This window comes from Apis mellifera, linkage group LG3 (assembly GCF_003254395.2).
Source record: "Apis mellifera strain DH4 linkage group LG3, Amel_HAv3.1, whole genome shotgun sequence".
In the NCBI taxonomy this organism is placed as follows: domain Eukaryota; kingdom Metazoa; phylum Arthropoda; class Insecta; order Hymenoptera; family Apidae; genus Apis; species Apis mellifera.
Window position 1 is genome coordinate 3,339,008 of NC_037640.1, and position 14,756 is coordinate 3,353,763.

The 14,756-nt window shown below is 43.8% G+C and overlaps 1 protein-coding gene across 11 annotated transcripts in view; it reads right to left on the reverse strand.

The window, feature by feature from the left end:
• Positions 1-14,756, reverse strand: part of E74 (ecdysteroid-regulated gene E74) — a 149,154-nt gene that overhangs the window by 11,795 nt on the left and 122,603 nt on the right. For 8 of the 11 annotated variants that reach the window (XM_006558373.3, XM_006558371.3, XM_006558377.3 and 5 more), the window contains one exon: positions 14,262-14,501. In XM_006558373.3, coding sequence (XP_006558436.1) covers positions 14,262-14,501 — 240 coding nt within the window. 11 annotated transcript variants of the gene reach the window in all.

Genomic DNA, 14,756 nt, shown 5'->3' on the forward strand with positions numbered 1-14,756 from the left:
CCATCGCCGCGGTATATTCGTCGTCGTCGCTCGTTCACTCTTCCCTCTGTGTTCGTGCCCGCGCTCGTCTCTTGCAACACGGTGCGCATTATATTTAGACGCGGACGTGTGTGCGTGAATTCGCGTCCGAGAGACCCGCCTCGGTTGGACCAACCGCGTCCGTCGCCGTCTCTCTCCCCTCTCGCTTTCGCTTTCCCGCCGTCACACCCATCTCTCTTCTTTCTCTCTACTGCTCTTCATCTCTCTCTCTCTCTCTCTCGGCCCCGCTTTGTTTCTCCGTTGACTGGGAGGACGAGACAACGGGAAGGAGAGAGAGAGCCGGTCCTCGTGGAGCGGAGCGGAGCACCGGAAATGAATCATTTGAAATTGTCAATTTTCGAGCGTGGTTCATGCATACACGGAGCGTACACGTGCCTACGCATCATCGTACGCTTGGCCCTCTATACAGAAACTTAGAGAGAGAAGGGGGCGAAGGATGAAGAGAGGAGAGGAGGTGTTAACGATCGGCGAGATCACAGAGAGATGTGTATTACCGAGGAAGTGCTTCGACAGAAAAGATCGTCAAAGGACGTTACGTCACACGGATGCCGATCTGCCGGTATGAGAACCGACTTTTTCATCGCTCGCAATTCGTGCCACGTTGCGTAACCCCTTCTTCTTCTTTTCCTTCGATTAATCTCCTTTATCCCTTCCCCACCCATCTCGATAACGCGATGTTTCTTTTTTTTCCTCTCCATGTGCACGGCCATCAAATGATCTCGATAAAGAGCGAGAAGAAAAATTCTCATTGGCCGATCTCACGGCACATATTATTCTTCACGGTGTATTATATACTGCGAACGTAGTTTTTCAAAATTGATACAGCGTTTGTATAAATATAACGGTGACGCGTTACGTAAATGGGAATCGGTATTTTCCTGCCCACAAATCACTGATGTATAATATGGGCAGAGCTCCCATAAACAGAGAACGAACAGTGTCTGAGCTCGAGATAACGAGAGAATAAGATGGTCGAAAGCGCGCGAGGTGAATCGATGAGCAAGGAAAAGAAGAAGAGGAAAAAAGGAACGGAGAGAAAGGGCACGCGGAAGAAAGCGTGTCGTACGCGAACGAAAGTGAACGCGTATATACTCGCGGGGATTTTATATTGCGCGTGCATATGCGCAAATATAACCAGTAAGCAAGTACGCGATTCATGGGGAAGACTCGTCTTAGGAGGGAGAGGGAACGAAAACAGTTCCGTGTATAACCGAGGAAACGCGTGGAAGGGAGGAGGGAGGGACGAGAAATAACGCGCAATAACAAAATTACCGACGTGACTCACAATGAACCACGCTGTAGAAAATTTAAAAAAAAGAATTACAAACGTAAAATTAATATACTACACGAATTACGATAATATACGCGCTATGTAAATCGATTTCTCTGATTCTTTCTTTCAAGCAAAGAAAAGAAAAAAGGTACAGAGGAACGTGGAAGAAATTCGCTCGAAAATACTTGCATTAAGCGACGTTAAGGATCAAAAGAGCGAAAGGAGGAAGGACATTGTCGCGCGTAAAGGATGGTACGCCACGAGGAGGAGAGCGTACGAATAACTCGAGACGGGAAGAAAGAGGGAAAGAGGCGGGAACCGTGGAGCGCGAGAAGGACGGAGAAGGAGTAGTGACGTAGTTGGTGACGAGTGGGACGAGGAGCGCGCTAACCACGATGCATTCGTGGAAGAATGGAGTGCGAGCGGGACAGAGGCGGTCACACGAATGCGGGGAGACGGAAGAAGAGGCCGACACGGGAAGGGGAGGGGAGGGGTGTAGTAACGTCGAGAAAGGATGCGGTGGTAGAGAGCGCGCGGAGAGGGTCAATGGAGGGAAAGAAAGAGAGGTGCAGAAAGGCAGAGGGAGGTCGTGCGCGGGCAGAGTGAAAGAGAGGGAGAGAGAAAGGAAAGACAGACGGGGTGAATTGCCGGCGACAAGGTCACCGTCTATATACCTCGCTAAAACCGCCGATACGTGCCTTCGGCGTTATACTCGCGTGGTACTCTAGCTGCAGTTCTTTTCCCTCTTCCCCCTCCCTGCCCCTTCGCGCGTCTCACTCCCTTCCACGCAAATCTTCCTCCTTCCTCCTCTTTCCTCGGTGCAGGCCTGTGTATGCATGTGGCGTAATGCGCGCGCGTGTGCGTGTATGGCGCGCATGTGAGGGCGTGCGTGAGTTAGTATAATAGGAATAAGGAAAGTGATCCTCATGACGGACTGTGTAACGTCGTTTCGCGGACCAGCACGATGAAAATTCGATCGTAAGGAAAATATATTCGCGCATGGACGACTCGACGTGTTTTTGCCGACAATTAGCGCGCGATTCGAAGAAATGTTAGAGGAAAAAACATCGATATTTTTTTTAGATTCTTAACAAAACGTGTACCATCGAATCTCAACCGAGATTCTTTTCTTATTATAGGAGATAATTCGAAAAATTCGAATCGTTGCGTGTCATCAGCCAATCGAGAAGGAGAACCGCGTTCGGATTGCACGTAATTGTTGTCGGAAGAGGTCGAAAATATCCGCGAGACACGATGAACCGGGCGAAAGGTTAAGACGAACAAATCGGACGTGGGCACGATAGTGGTCTTCGAACCGGTAGTAGGGGGAAGGGGGAGGGTACACGAGGCCTTGAAGAGGCATCGTTTATTCGCCGCTCGCTCCCCTCCCCTCCCTTCCTCCCGTCTCATCCTTTGCTCCGATTAATTTTATCGTGGCAACATCATCGCAAATATTTTCCCCGCGGATTTGCCGATCGAGAGAGAGAGAGAGAGCGGAGGAGGAGGGAGAGGGAGAGTTGCACAGCTCCCTTCGGTTAATCGATTCGGCTCACCGTCTCGCCGATAAGCCGGATCAGCCAGTGATGACTTTTACGCGCGAGATGGCAGGAAGAAAAAACGGGAGGAGGAGACGAAGAAAAAGAGGGAGAGAGAAGTCTGTCCGGTTGAGAACCGTCTGGTGCAACAGCGCTATGCATTTTTGCCGGCGGCGGCGGCGGCGGCGGCGGCGGCGCTCCACACACATGCGCCGACTCGTGTACACGTAGACGCGTATACGTGTGCGTGCGTGCGCGCCGCACCTACACGCTCGCGGGACACCGACGAGTGGCGCACACGGAGGAACTCGCTCTGATAATATGTACACTGCAAATATACAATACTACAATACACACGTCGGTAGGGGCAGAGACCCAGGAAGGACGCTCGCTGCGCGAGGCTTGGCTGGCTGGCCGGCTGCCTGTTCGCCCGGCCGCCAGCCTCTGCCTATCTGTAAAACCCGTGTCTCGTTTCCTTCTCCTTCTTTCCTTACCCTTTCCTTCCTTTTCCCTCCCTATATCCGTTCCCCTCCTCGCCTCTTCCGCCATCCCCGCCTCTCAGTTTCTTTTTTCTCCTCGCTCCTACCTTCTCCTTCTTCTTTGCCTACCAACGGGAGGGGAGCCGAAAATCGACGCGCAAAATATCGCGCTACTTCCGGACGCAACCAACATTTACAAATTCACGAAGGGAACGGCAGCGCAGCCTTTTCTCGTATTCGGAAGCGGGAAACAGCGTTTACCGGGTGACACGCCGAGTTTTCGATTCTTCTCGTCACGCACTCTCGGAAGGACGGAATTCTCTTTCCGGTTCCGTCTGCCTCGCTCGGCGATGACGCGGAGTCATCCTGCGCGAAAGTGAAACGTCGAACAAACACGCGCCGAGTCCCCTCGCTCGATCGTCATTTTCGGCCGAATAATTTTACTTGTATTGCCACAACCTCCTTCCTCCCCCGCCGGTACCATCGTAACGAATGCCGAAGTTTTCGAGCGGGTTCATAAATATTCATCGCGGTTGGCCATTTAAAAATATACTTATTGTCGGCTCGGTGAATTTATAACGAGGCTCGTGTCACTTTCGATTATTCGATTATCCCCGCGTTTAATTTGCATCGCGCGCGACCGTGAAGATTCGAGACGAAACGTGGGAAGGAGGAGGAGGGGAGGGAGAAATAGATGGAATTGAAATAGAATCTCTAGGATAAATAGTTATAGACTCTTTCCTAGACGAAAGAAGAAGAACGCGGGAACGTGCGAGGCTCGCCGTTGTAATACTGCACGCGGTGTCGATTGCTTCTTTGAAAATCGTGTCGAATTCACACCGCGAAACGTTGTTTCCTGCTTTCGCGGCAGTTTTCTAAACCCCGCGTGCGGTGTCTCGGCCTACTATTAAAATCCGACACCGTTTACGTTTCCGGAGCGGCCAAGAAGACATTAATCAGCACACCGGATCACATCGTAATCGTCACGTGCGTCGACCGGTGTGAATGCACTTTACGCTTTTAATCCCTTTTCTTTTCAACTCTCCTCGGGAGGAAAATTTCGACAATTCGAGGGATCGTTGTTCGCTCGTGCTTCGCAATATTTGTCGTAACGACTGGCCGATCGAACGCGAGGAATATTCTGTTTTAAAGCGCATGGAATTGGCCCAGTGTTATCTTTCACGGAAATATCGAGTTTCGTTGCGAGGAGCTTATAACAGGGGAGCGGTACGGAAAAGGCGATTCCCCGCTACTAGGCCAGGAAGTAGACCGGCGCACCCCTTCCTAGCCGACCTAGACCTACACCTAGACCTAGCCTAGCCTCAGCCTAGCGGCGCGCGGCTGAGTTTCGCTCCTTTTGTTTTTACTTGCCGTGCTTTGTTGCACCTGCTCCCAACGAGCGCGCTACTCATTCTCTCTCTCTCTGTCTTTCGCGCGCGCGCGCGCGTTTCTACGAACTTTTCCTCTCGAGAAACGAGGCGAGGTTTGGTCGAAGAAATCGTACGACGCACTTTCGCGTTCGAGTTAATGCGAGAGACCGGACAACGGGGTTTACAACGCCGATAACACGGCGCTCGCTTTATGTTAATTCGCGTCTGGAATTTGTTTAGTTACCGTAACGGCTGTCCGCGTATTTTACGCGGTAAACGCAAGCTGAGCATATAGTATCTCTTTCTCTCTCGCGCGCATTACCGTTGCGTTGCTCGGTTATTGCGTATTATCGCGACTTTTCGATTCATTTTTTTCAATGAATCGTGTTATTTAAAAATTATTGAGATTTTTACGATTTAAATTGTATCTCATCCTCAGTAATCATAAAATGATAGACGCGAAAAAAATTAGAATTTCGTTCAAAGTGTGTATATCCAATATTTTATAGCCAATTTTAAAACGTGTATTCATTATTGGCAACTAAGTAATTGCGAATTTCACTCATAGATGGGTTCAATTGAATTTTTAGGTTTGCCAATAAAACTATTTTGTTATTTGATAGTAGATCGGTTGCGTAGTTTTCGTTTGGCATTCGTTGAAAAATGGAAAATCAAAAGGAACATTATCATATTATATTTTGCTTTTTTATCTTCGCAAAGGGAAAAATATTAATGTTCCCTGATGTTCGAATGCAAAGAATCTTTTTTAAATATCTGTTTCCCGACACGAGACACGAGGAGGAAGAGAGAGTGAAAGAAACGTGGATTGCACGGGCACACCTGCGCGGGCACGCAGTCGAGATTGTTTGAAAATAAATCACAAACGCGACACGGTTATGCCGCACGGCGAATAAACGCGATTGAAGAGGGGCCTCGAAGCGAGGAGGATCGACCCGCGCGAGGGAACCAACAGTACCGTACGGATACACGACACAGCGTGGCGTGTACACGTATATAACCATACGCCCCGCCTAGTCGACCTAGACCTAGACCCAGTCTATGCTCAGAATCCACTCTGCATCGTGTTTCGTTCCTTTATTTTTACTCGTTGCTATTCGCTGCTACGCGAGGCGTTACGTAACTACACGCACGACCCTTTCAGCCGCACGGCTTTGGCCATCGTCTCTCTCTCTCTCTGTTTCTCTGCGATTTTTCTTCCCTCCTTCCCTTTCCCTCCTCTTTTCATCCAACCGTCTTCCGCGATAATTTATAGCAACCGAAATACCGCGGGCCAATATTATTCCTGATATTCTGCCTTTAACCAAAGAGATGAAGGAAATAGGTTTTCGATTTTTCTTAGAGATAGATTCGTTCAGATAAAAAGTAATTTTGTAAGTAGTTTTCTTTATCTCTATTATTTTCGTGATCGAGTTTGATCGATAATAATTGGACGTAAATCGGGAGAGGAAATTTTCAAATTTTCCTAATTCTTCGTGACTCAAACTCGCGAAACGTGTCCGCTTGATAATTACTACAAATTATTCCCTTTATTCGAAAGTATTAAGAAAATGTGCTTTAGTTAAAGCTTTAAAAATCCTGGAAAAAAAAAAGACACTTGTCATCACAACGAATCTCAAATGTTACGATTATTTACAAATCGATACGATAATCGAAAATTTCAAGAAAAAAAAAAAAGAAACCGCGTTATTTTCAAGCGAATTTATTCGACAAGCTTGTTATTCGACATCGATCGCCGCTGCGTTCTATTTTTTTCTTCGATTTCCACCTTAAAACCACCTCCGGCGTCCACGATTCGTCGCTCTCCCCCCTCCTCATCTTTTCTTTTCCCTCTAAACGCGAACGTTCGAATTACGTCGGCTCGAGTCTGGCGATCTTTTTAAAAATATCCGGACCGGGGAGAGACTTGATCTAGGGCAACCAGGACATCCTCGAACCGCGCGCGAAACACGAAACACGCGCGTTTCCGTGCATTTTTTCTTTCTTTCTTTTTTTTCTCTCCAAGAAGCTGCCAAAAGACTCGAATCACATGACCGGTTCCGGGAAATTTGAGCGTCCTTCCTCCTCTCTCTCTCCTCCCCTCTCTCGATGAGAATAGGAAGGCGAGCAACGAATTAAAATGGTAATCGATTCCCATCCGATCTGGTTCACCGTGTTAATTAATATTTACGAATTCTAATAAAAGATCGGGCGTCACCTTGACACGATGCTCCTTTTTTTTTTTCTTTTTTTTTGCAATTAAGATTCGATATTATTGTAATTGCGATTTGGGTTACATTGCAATGCATTCTATTGGAAATGTAATAAGCTGTCGAATATATTAAAAGAAATACGGGAAGGAATCGAATCTTTCTTCGATCGATAAAATTACGATCTCTGAAATTGTGAATAGAAATTGTTAAGAGAATGGATTATTTTATTTTTAATTATCGTTTCGTATGTAATTGCTCTTACAGACGGTTGCGTATTTTCGTGCAAAAGAATTCTTGGAGAAGGAAAATGATGGGTTGAGTTATTACTCAACAAGTTGATACGTGTTTCAAACGCAACGATATTTACACGGAAGTGTGAACAAGCCTCTTTCAGGTATCGATCGGTTTCATACCGTCGTTTTTTTTTCTTTTTTTCGAGCAAAAGAGAGTCTTTTGAGAACGGCGTGCATTCCACTCTCCGTGAATATATATATATCCAGCATGGAATTAAAAATTTTTTCGGGAAATTATCCTTCGCAATTCTAATTATTTCTCGTTCCAATAAAATTTTTCCTTCTTCCTCTGCGCAACACTGATGCAACAGTTATAAACGTTACACTCATACGCTCATAAAAGTGTATCCCACCTTTACACAGTCGCGTATCGATAAACGATCGTTGACCTCCTCGATTCTGGTCGATCAAAGCCGCCTCTCTCGTATAGGAAAGTACCTACATTTGACGGCTTTGTTGATTACGTTTTTATATATACTCCATGTTAAAAATATTTTCGATGCTATATTCACTTCAGTGCCATTAATTCGTAGAGCCATTAAATAGAGCCATTAAAATCACGGTCGTCTCTTTTTTTCAAAATTTTTAATCGAGTCACGGTTAAAAAAATTAGCAGGTAGCTCAAAAGATGAATTGACTTTTTTTCTTTTTTTTTTAATCAAAAGTGCTACTATATTTTTTCGTCGCATGCAGTCGCATTAATGCATTCAAATTACAGGTTTATAAAATCTCGATTGAAAATTAATATAGTCTCGCGTTTTATAATTTAATTTTTACACGTGTACAATTTTATTATTCTTCTCATCATTATCACATTTGATCTATCGATGCATTTCATGCATTCGTAAGTAAATGAACGATCGCTTATCTCGTAACAATACACTTTTACCTTTACTCCATTTACATATTATTATACCTTATCGACCCATTAATAAAAAAAGAGTGTATATATATATTATTTCCTGAGAGGAATTGATCCGGCCAGTGTAACAATTTAACAAACCATCGTTAAAACGAGTCGCAGCTTTCCGCTTTTTTTTTTTTCATTTAATTTTTCACGGAGGAGGCAGATGGAAATGTTTGGCAGCCAGTCGCGGCTGCGAGGCAGAAAGGGTTGGCCGATCGAAGATTTGATCGAAAACCTTGTAACGGTTTACGGTTGAGGATTCGTCCTCACCGTAATTTAAAATGTGTGCCAAGCCGTGGCGGTTGCCAGGTTGCGATTGACGCGCGAAAACTTTCGTTCCCGGCGCGCCCCAAGGGTCTTTCACACGCCAGCAGCCGCACCGAATCGCAGCTCGATGATCATCCATTCGAAAATAACCGGCCGATGCCTATTCTTCGCCGCGATTCCTTCTATTCCGGTCCTCCTTACCGTGTGGCGCCTACTATTATACACCCCCCTCCCTCCCTCTCATTGATCGTCTCTGATCGATCCTAGTCGGTTAACGAGCCGCTTAACTTCTCTCTTATTACTTTCACCCAGAGAGGAAGAGGATCTCTTTTAGACGAGAAACCAGGTTTATATAGGTTGTTACTTTCGACGGGAAGCGAGCGCGTTTATTGCAGCGTGGCTGAGAATTCCCAGGCTATTTCCGATGTTTATCTGGTACGCGTTGTTCTAGATACAAGTGGCCGAAGAATCTGGTTTGGCAAAATCGCGGAAAAATTACTTGGGCCACTTGGCAAATATTCGTCGACTCTGAGGGGGAGGAGAGGGGAAACGGAACACTGGCAACACCTGTGAAACGAGATATTTTAATTGTGAAAAGGAAAGTTACGCGAGTGATATTGAGGTTAGGATCCTGCCGCGACACTAGCGCCACGTGGCTGTCAACTAAACTACGTTTTTAAATTATTATGCGCTACAAATCTTAAATGCAATCGCTTATTACTTTATATACTCACATGAAACTTCGAGGGATAATGACTTGCTTAAAATCATCGCGAAACGTGATGAAAATATCCAACTAACGAATCTCACTTTTTCAAAGCTTATGTCCAAAGTTAAGACTTTAGAGAAATTTTTTAAATCTCTCTGTGAAGTGGATTTCTTAGAGAGGATTGAACAAATAAATTGTTTTCGCCTAAAACTTGCTCGAATTAAAAACCACCTCCCCCCTTCATAATGGCAGCACGCGTGGAGAAAAGTCGATCCGGCCGTAACGCGATATCCGCCGTAAATCGATCGGGTCGATCCATCGGGGTCCTCTCCTCTTCGATCAAAGGTCCGCTGTTTTTCAAAAGCGGCTCGAATTTTTCCTCGCCTCGGCCGTACCGCAATGGGAACACGACCGCCGCTGGTGGGGCGCCCCGCAAAGTTACCAAATCGCTATGGCGTAACATTTTGCTTATTCACGTTCGATTATACAATCCGGCACACTTTTACTCGGCCTCTGCCTCTCTCGAGAGCAGAGAGCCTCAAACCTGCGCTCTGTCACCGGTCTCTCTGTGTATTCCCCTCCCCTTGCTTTCGAACCAGATGTCCCTCCTCCCTCGATTAAACAATTATCGTATACGCGATTTCGATATACAAGACAAACGTTATTTATTCGGGCACAGATTTCTCCCTATATCGGATACATAATACGATCATTATTTTATAACCCGAGACTTTCAGCTGCACGAATTCCAATTAACGAAGGAGAGTTTCCTTTTTTTTTTTCTTTCTTTTTCAATTGCCGATCTTGCAGTTGAAGTGAAAGGGAAGAATTAATTTCTGAGTTCAGGTATAAGTTCATCGTGAACTTCATTTTCAACGAAATACAAAGATCCCTTTTAAAGGATAGATACGAACAAACGTTTCATCGATCAACGAAAAAGGAGAAAAAGGAAAAAAAAGCTACTTTCCAACCGATCGAATAGTTGGTACACAGAAGAGTTTCCAATCCGCAGGATGGAAACGGGGTTAAACGCGTTGCCACGGTTCGGCAACACTTTCAATCAGGGAAAGTCCGGCGTTTCCTACTATTACTACTACTACTACTACTATTACTACTACTACTACTGGCCGCAGGTTGAAACTGCAGGTGAGTATCAATGAGTACGCTCGCGCGATAAAAAGAAAAAAAGTTCGGCACAATTAATAAAAATCAAAGCGGTCAGGTGGAGCGAAATTATAGCCGGCTCGACGAGCTTTCCATTTGCCGCTTCTTTTCGCGGTGCAACCTTGGCTGCGATCCAATTCGAGCACGGCTGCTTGAAATCACGACGACGGGGGCCAGGTGTGTGTATACACGGCGAAATCAGCTGTCGAATCAGCGATCGGAAAGAGAGGAGCGATTGCGCGAACCGCAATCTTTACGATACTGGACCCCTTTGGCTATCTTTTAATCGAGATTTTACAATCTCTCAGATTCGAAAATCTCGAGCAACCGAATTGAATTTCCAACTTTGCAACTTCGTTCTCTTTCTCTCGAATATTTCACGATTTATTACGGATCTTCGAGAGAAAAATTCTCGCGCGAGTATCGATTTTTAAAAATTGATATATATACACAGGTTTTATTCAGATATTAAAGTTTAACGTTTGAGCTACTATTTCCGAACGAATTGATTTGTTACGAAGAAAGTAATGGAAATAAATCTGTGGTGGGACGGAAAGTGTGTCGGAAACGGAGAAGATTATAATACAATAAAGGAAATGGATGATTGGGTAAAACGTAGCGATTGTGAGAGGTGGATACGAAGCGAAGAAAGTTGATAAAGTATGAAAATCGTTTGATTAATTGGAGCGGAAAAATTATCAAATAAAATAGGTATATGTATAAAGACCCATTTCCATATCCTACATTTCAATGGACCCAAAATATATATATATTAATTTTTCAAAAAAGTACTACAATTTTTCTCACATTACTTACAACGTTTTAATTTTCCAAATTCAAAATAAAATATATATATATCTCAGATCCTTCATTAATCAAATATATATATATCTCTTAATACCTCCATCTGTCCCGGAATCAGCCCGATACTTGCATCACTAATGGACGCACGACAACGATTTTCTCCAAGAAAGAAACGTGCAACACGCTCGAAAGGGAAATCGCGCGCGTTTTAAATGGAACGCGCGCGAGAAAATCGGCGAGCGAGTGAGAGGAAAAAGGAAAACGGAGGGAGAGGAGGAGATCGAGAGGCGATCCTATCGATGCGCGTGACGACGGCCAGGAAGCGAATCTGGGCCGTTGAATCAGGGAAAAGCAAGTGGGTCAAGAGAACGAATGGCTCGGCTGATGTCGGGCGTCGTTGCGACTTCTGCCGACGAGGATGACGAAGCCAGGTATCTTCGTGTAAACGGAGAATGTGTGCACGCACCACCTCCGCCTCTTTCCTATGCCTTTTCTCTCCTCCCCCACCTCCTCCTCCACCTCCCTCCCCTGAAGTCGGATAGCTTTGGAACCGCTGCAAGGAGCTCTCGACACTCCTTTCACTTTGCATCTACCTGCCACGAGGAAGTCGCAGGAAGGTTCTTTCTATCTCTGTCGTTTCGTAGCAGACACGCTTCCTGTTGGCGTTCACCGGCGATGTGGTTACGTGGAAATCGAGCACGAGCTTGGTTTGACCGATATTTCTAGAGCGTCGCCGCTTTTAATTGGACCGACTCTCGTTCTCGCCTCGAATTCGCCGCAAATCGCGGCTTTTCGTTCCGAATGGTGCCGGTCGGTTGTGCAGATCCAAGTGAAACTTGGCGGGTTTCGTGGGTAAGGTAGAGCGGAGAAGGGAGAAAGGGAGGGGGAAGGGGAGATTGATAACGAAACACGCGAAATGTCGAGAATTCTTCGAGAATTCTTCGAGAATTGTGAAAAAAAGCGAAAAAATTATGGAAATATGATATAGCAAATAATAACGGGAAGATCGAATCAAATCTTTTGTCTCGATACGTATCTTACGAGTCGCGATTGATTGTAAAACGAAGTAAAGGGAAATGAGGTTAAGAAAAGTAGATAGATATTTTTCTGTTCTTTCTTTTAAACGACTATTTGCACTAGCAAACTTTATAGAGAAATCATATAAAGAATATCAGAATCCATTCGTTACTTACTTAAAGACAGTGACAACATAACCTTACTTTTTATCTTCGGTGGAATAGGAAGAAGAAGTCACAGCTTGAAAATGTTTGGAAAACAATGTTCTATCTTCACGACACTCGTCAAATTGTACTTCTATCATCTGTTCTTTTTTAGAGAAACTATTTTTATTCATTTTGATGTATATAATTACACTGCCAAACTCTACACGAATATCAACGAACGATCCATTCTTTTATTACTTTATTTGTTTTAGTTAAAGACGGTAACGACATAACCTTACTTTTTAAAAATTTTGTTATCTTATCTCATATGAGAAAGAAAAGAAAAGACAAACACGGTTTAAAATGTTTGAAAAACACTGTTCCACTTTCACGACACTCGCGAAGTTGCACTTCGACCATCTACCGACGCCTTTCGGAAATATATCTCGAATCGCGATTCGATTATTCGATAATTCTCGGAAGCTTCCACGATTCGATCGAGATCTCGTAATCCGTGTCGCGGTTTCGTTCGAATCGCCGCTTATACAGAACACGGGGCTTATAGGTCGTAGCAAGAACGATGACAGGCTCGCGCGGGGATTAAGGGGTATTTATCGGGATTCGTAATGCGGTCAAATCGGTAAAGAGCGCTCTGCTTGTTCGGCCAAAGCGTTACGAGCTATTTTCACGAAACTGCCGGAAATATCAACGAACAATTTAGATTGGAATTCAACTTTGCATTTCAACGCTTTGATTTATTAAAAAGTTTATTTCCGTTTATTCTATTATTTTATTTTCGTATTTTGATATATTAAGCGGCATTATTATACGCCACGATATTAGTAATAATTTTCTTCTCCAACAAGGAATCCAGAATCGATTTCTTTCGAATTTATCGATTATTCCCCTTCGTATGGATATCTTTGAGCGAAATTATTTATCCAGCGTAATTACCTAAGAGGTCGAGACACTTTCTTTCCTCGTCTGGATTAATCGATACCCGACGAGCCGAAATAAACCCGAGCCGTATCGTTATTGCGTCACGACTATCGAATCTCTCTTTCTTCATATCTTTCGCGAGATATATTGAAATTACTGATTCGCTCTTGCCTTCGATCGCCAAAATTTTTAGTCGAATTTTTACAAGACAACGATAACGAGGTCAAAGAAATATTTCGTTACTTTTTTTTTTTTTTATCTCCATTTCCACGCTTTTACAAAAAAAAAAAAAAAAGAGAGAAGAATCTCAATCGATAATTCCCATTTAAAATAAATGCGATTGTATGTATATAATTTATCATAAATTTAAATTGCTATTACTTTGAAAAAATTTTTTTTCTTTTTCGTAACAAAGATATGCTTCCATTAATATATTAATGACATTAATAAATTATCATCATTAATATTGCTATTATTATTATTATTTTCCACGAGCATTGTACGTATATATATAACACCGGATTTCCGGAATGCAACAATATCGATCGACATTATTTCCATAAAATTTCATTTAAAATTTCAATTTCTCCCGAAACATTTCTCCTTGTAATGTTGCAAAACATTTGCAATTCCGGAATTGAAGAACTTTGCCGCGATGACCCTTGCGCGCAATGTTTTTTAGCTTTTGATGAGCGTCACGATGAATTACAATAATAATCGCCATGATAATATTTCCGATTAAAAATTGTTACACTTAATTCCTTAATCGTTAACTCAATATCACAATCATTAATTTTTCCAAAAATATCTTTCCACGAATTGAAAGGGGGCCAGCGAAATTACGTAATTACGTTTCTTTCAAGCGATTCTATTCTTGATGAAAACTTGCACAGTAACGTGAAACGAGTATCTGCTGGGCCTTTCAATTATGAAATAAAAGGACGTGGAAGGAAGGAAGGAAGGAAGGAATCCGGTATATCCTTTTGATACGCCTCACACAATTCCATAGCACAATTGGCAATATTATTGATCGCATGCGGGCTTCTTCCCTTTCGAGAAAAGAATTATATTCGTTTTACGAACGAAATAAAAAGAAAAGAAGAACTTACATGTAGGAGGCTGACGATAATGCAAGTGTTGTAGACTCTGCGTTTGATGATGGTGATGATGATGGGGCGGTCCCATGGTGGGACCCATCGTGTGGTTCCCGTGTTGATGGTGAGGCGAGCTCCCTCTATGCGGATGGTACTGGGAGGGATGATGCTGATGAGGATGATAGGAGGGCGGCAGGAAGCCCGCCGTCGACGGATAAACACCAGGACTGTGACAGGCCGACCTGCCGAGCGCTGCTGCGAACAAATCAATGAGAAACTGCGCGTTACATTAATTTCATTTCACAAATCTTTCTTTCTCATTTCCCTCCACTAATCCTATTCAGATCAGTTTTTCCTTTATAAGCTGTACATGTATTATATTGCAGTACTAGGAAAGCTTTATTCTGAGAGGTTTAATTGTATCTTCATTTGCATTTGCACATTCTGACTTCAATTTCATCTAATTTAATTTGTTTCTGATTTAATAATTGAGCAAATATTTCTGCATAT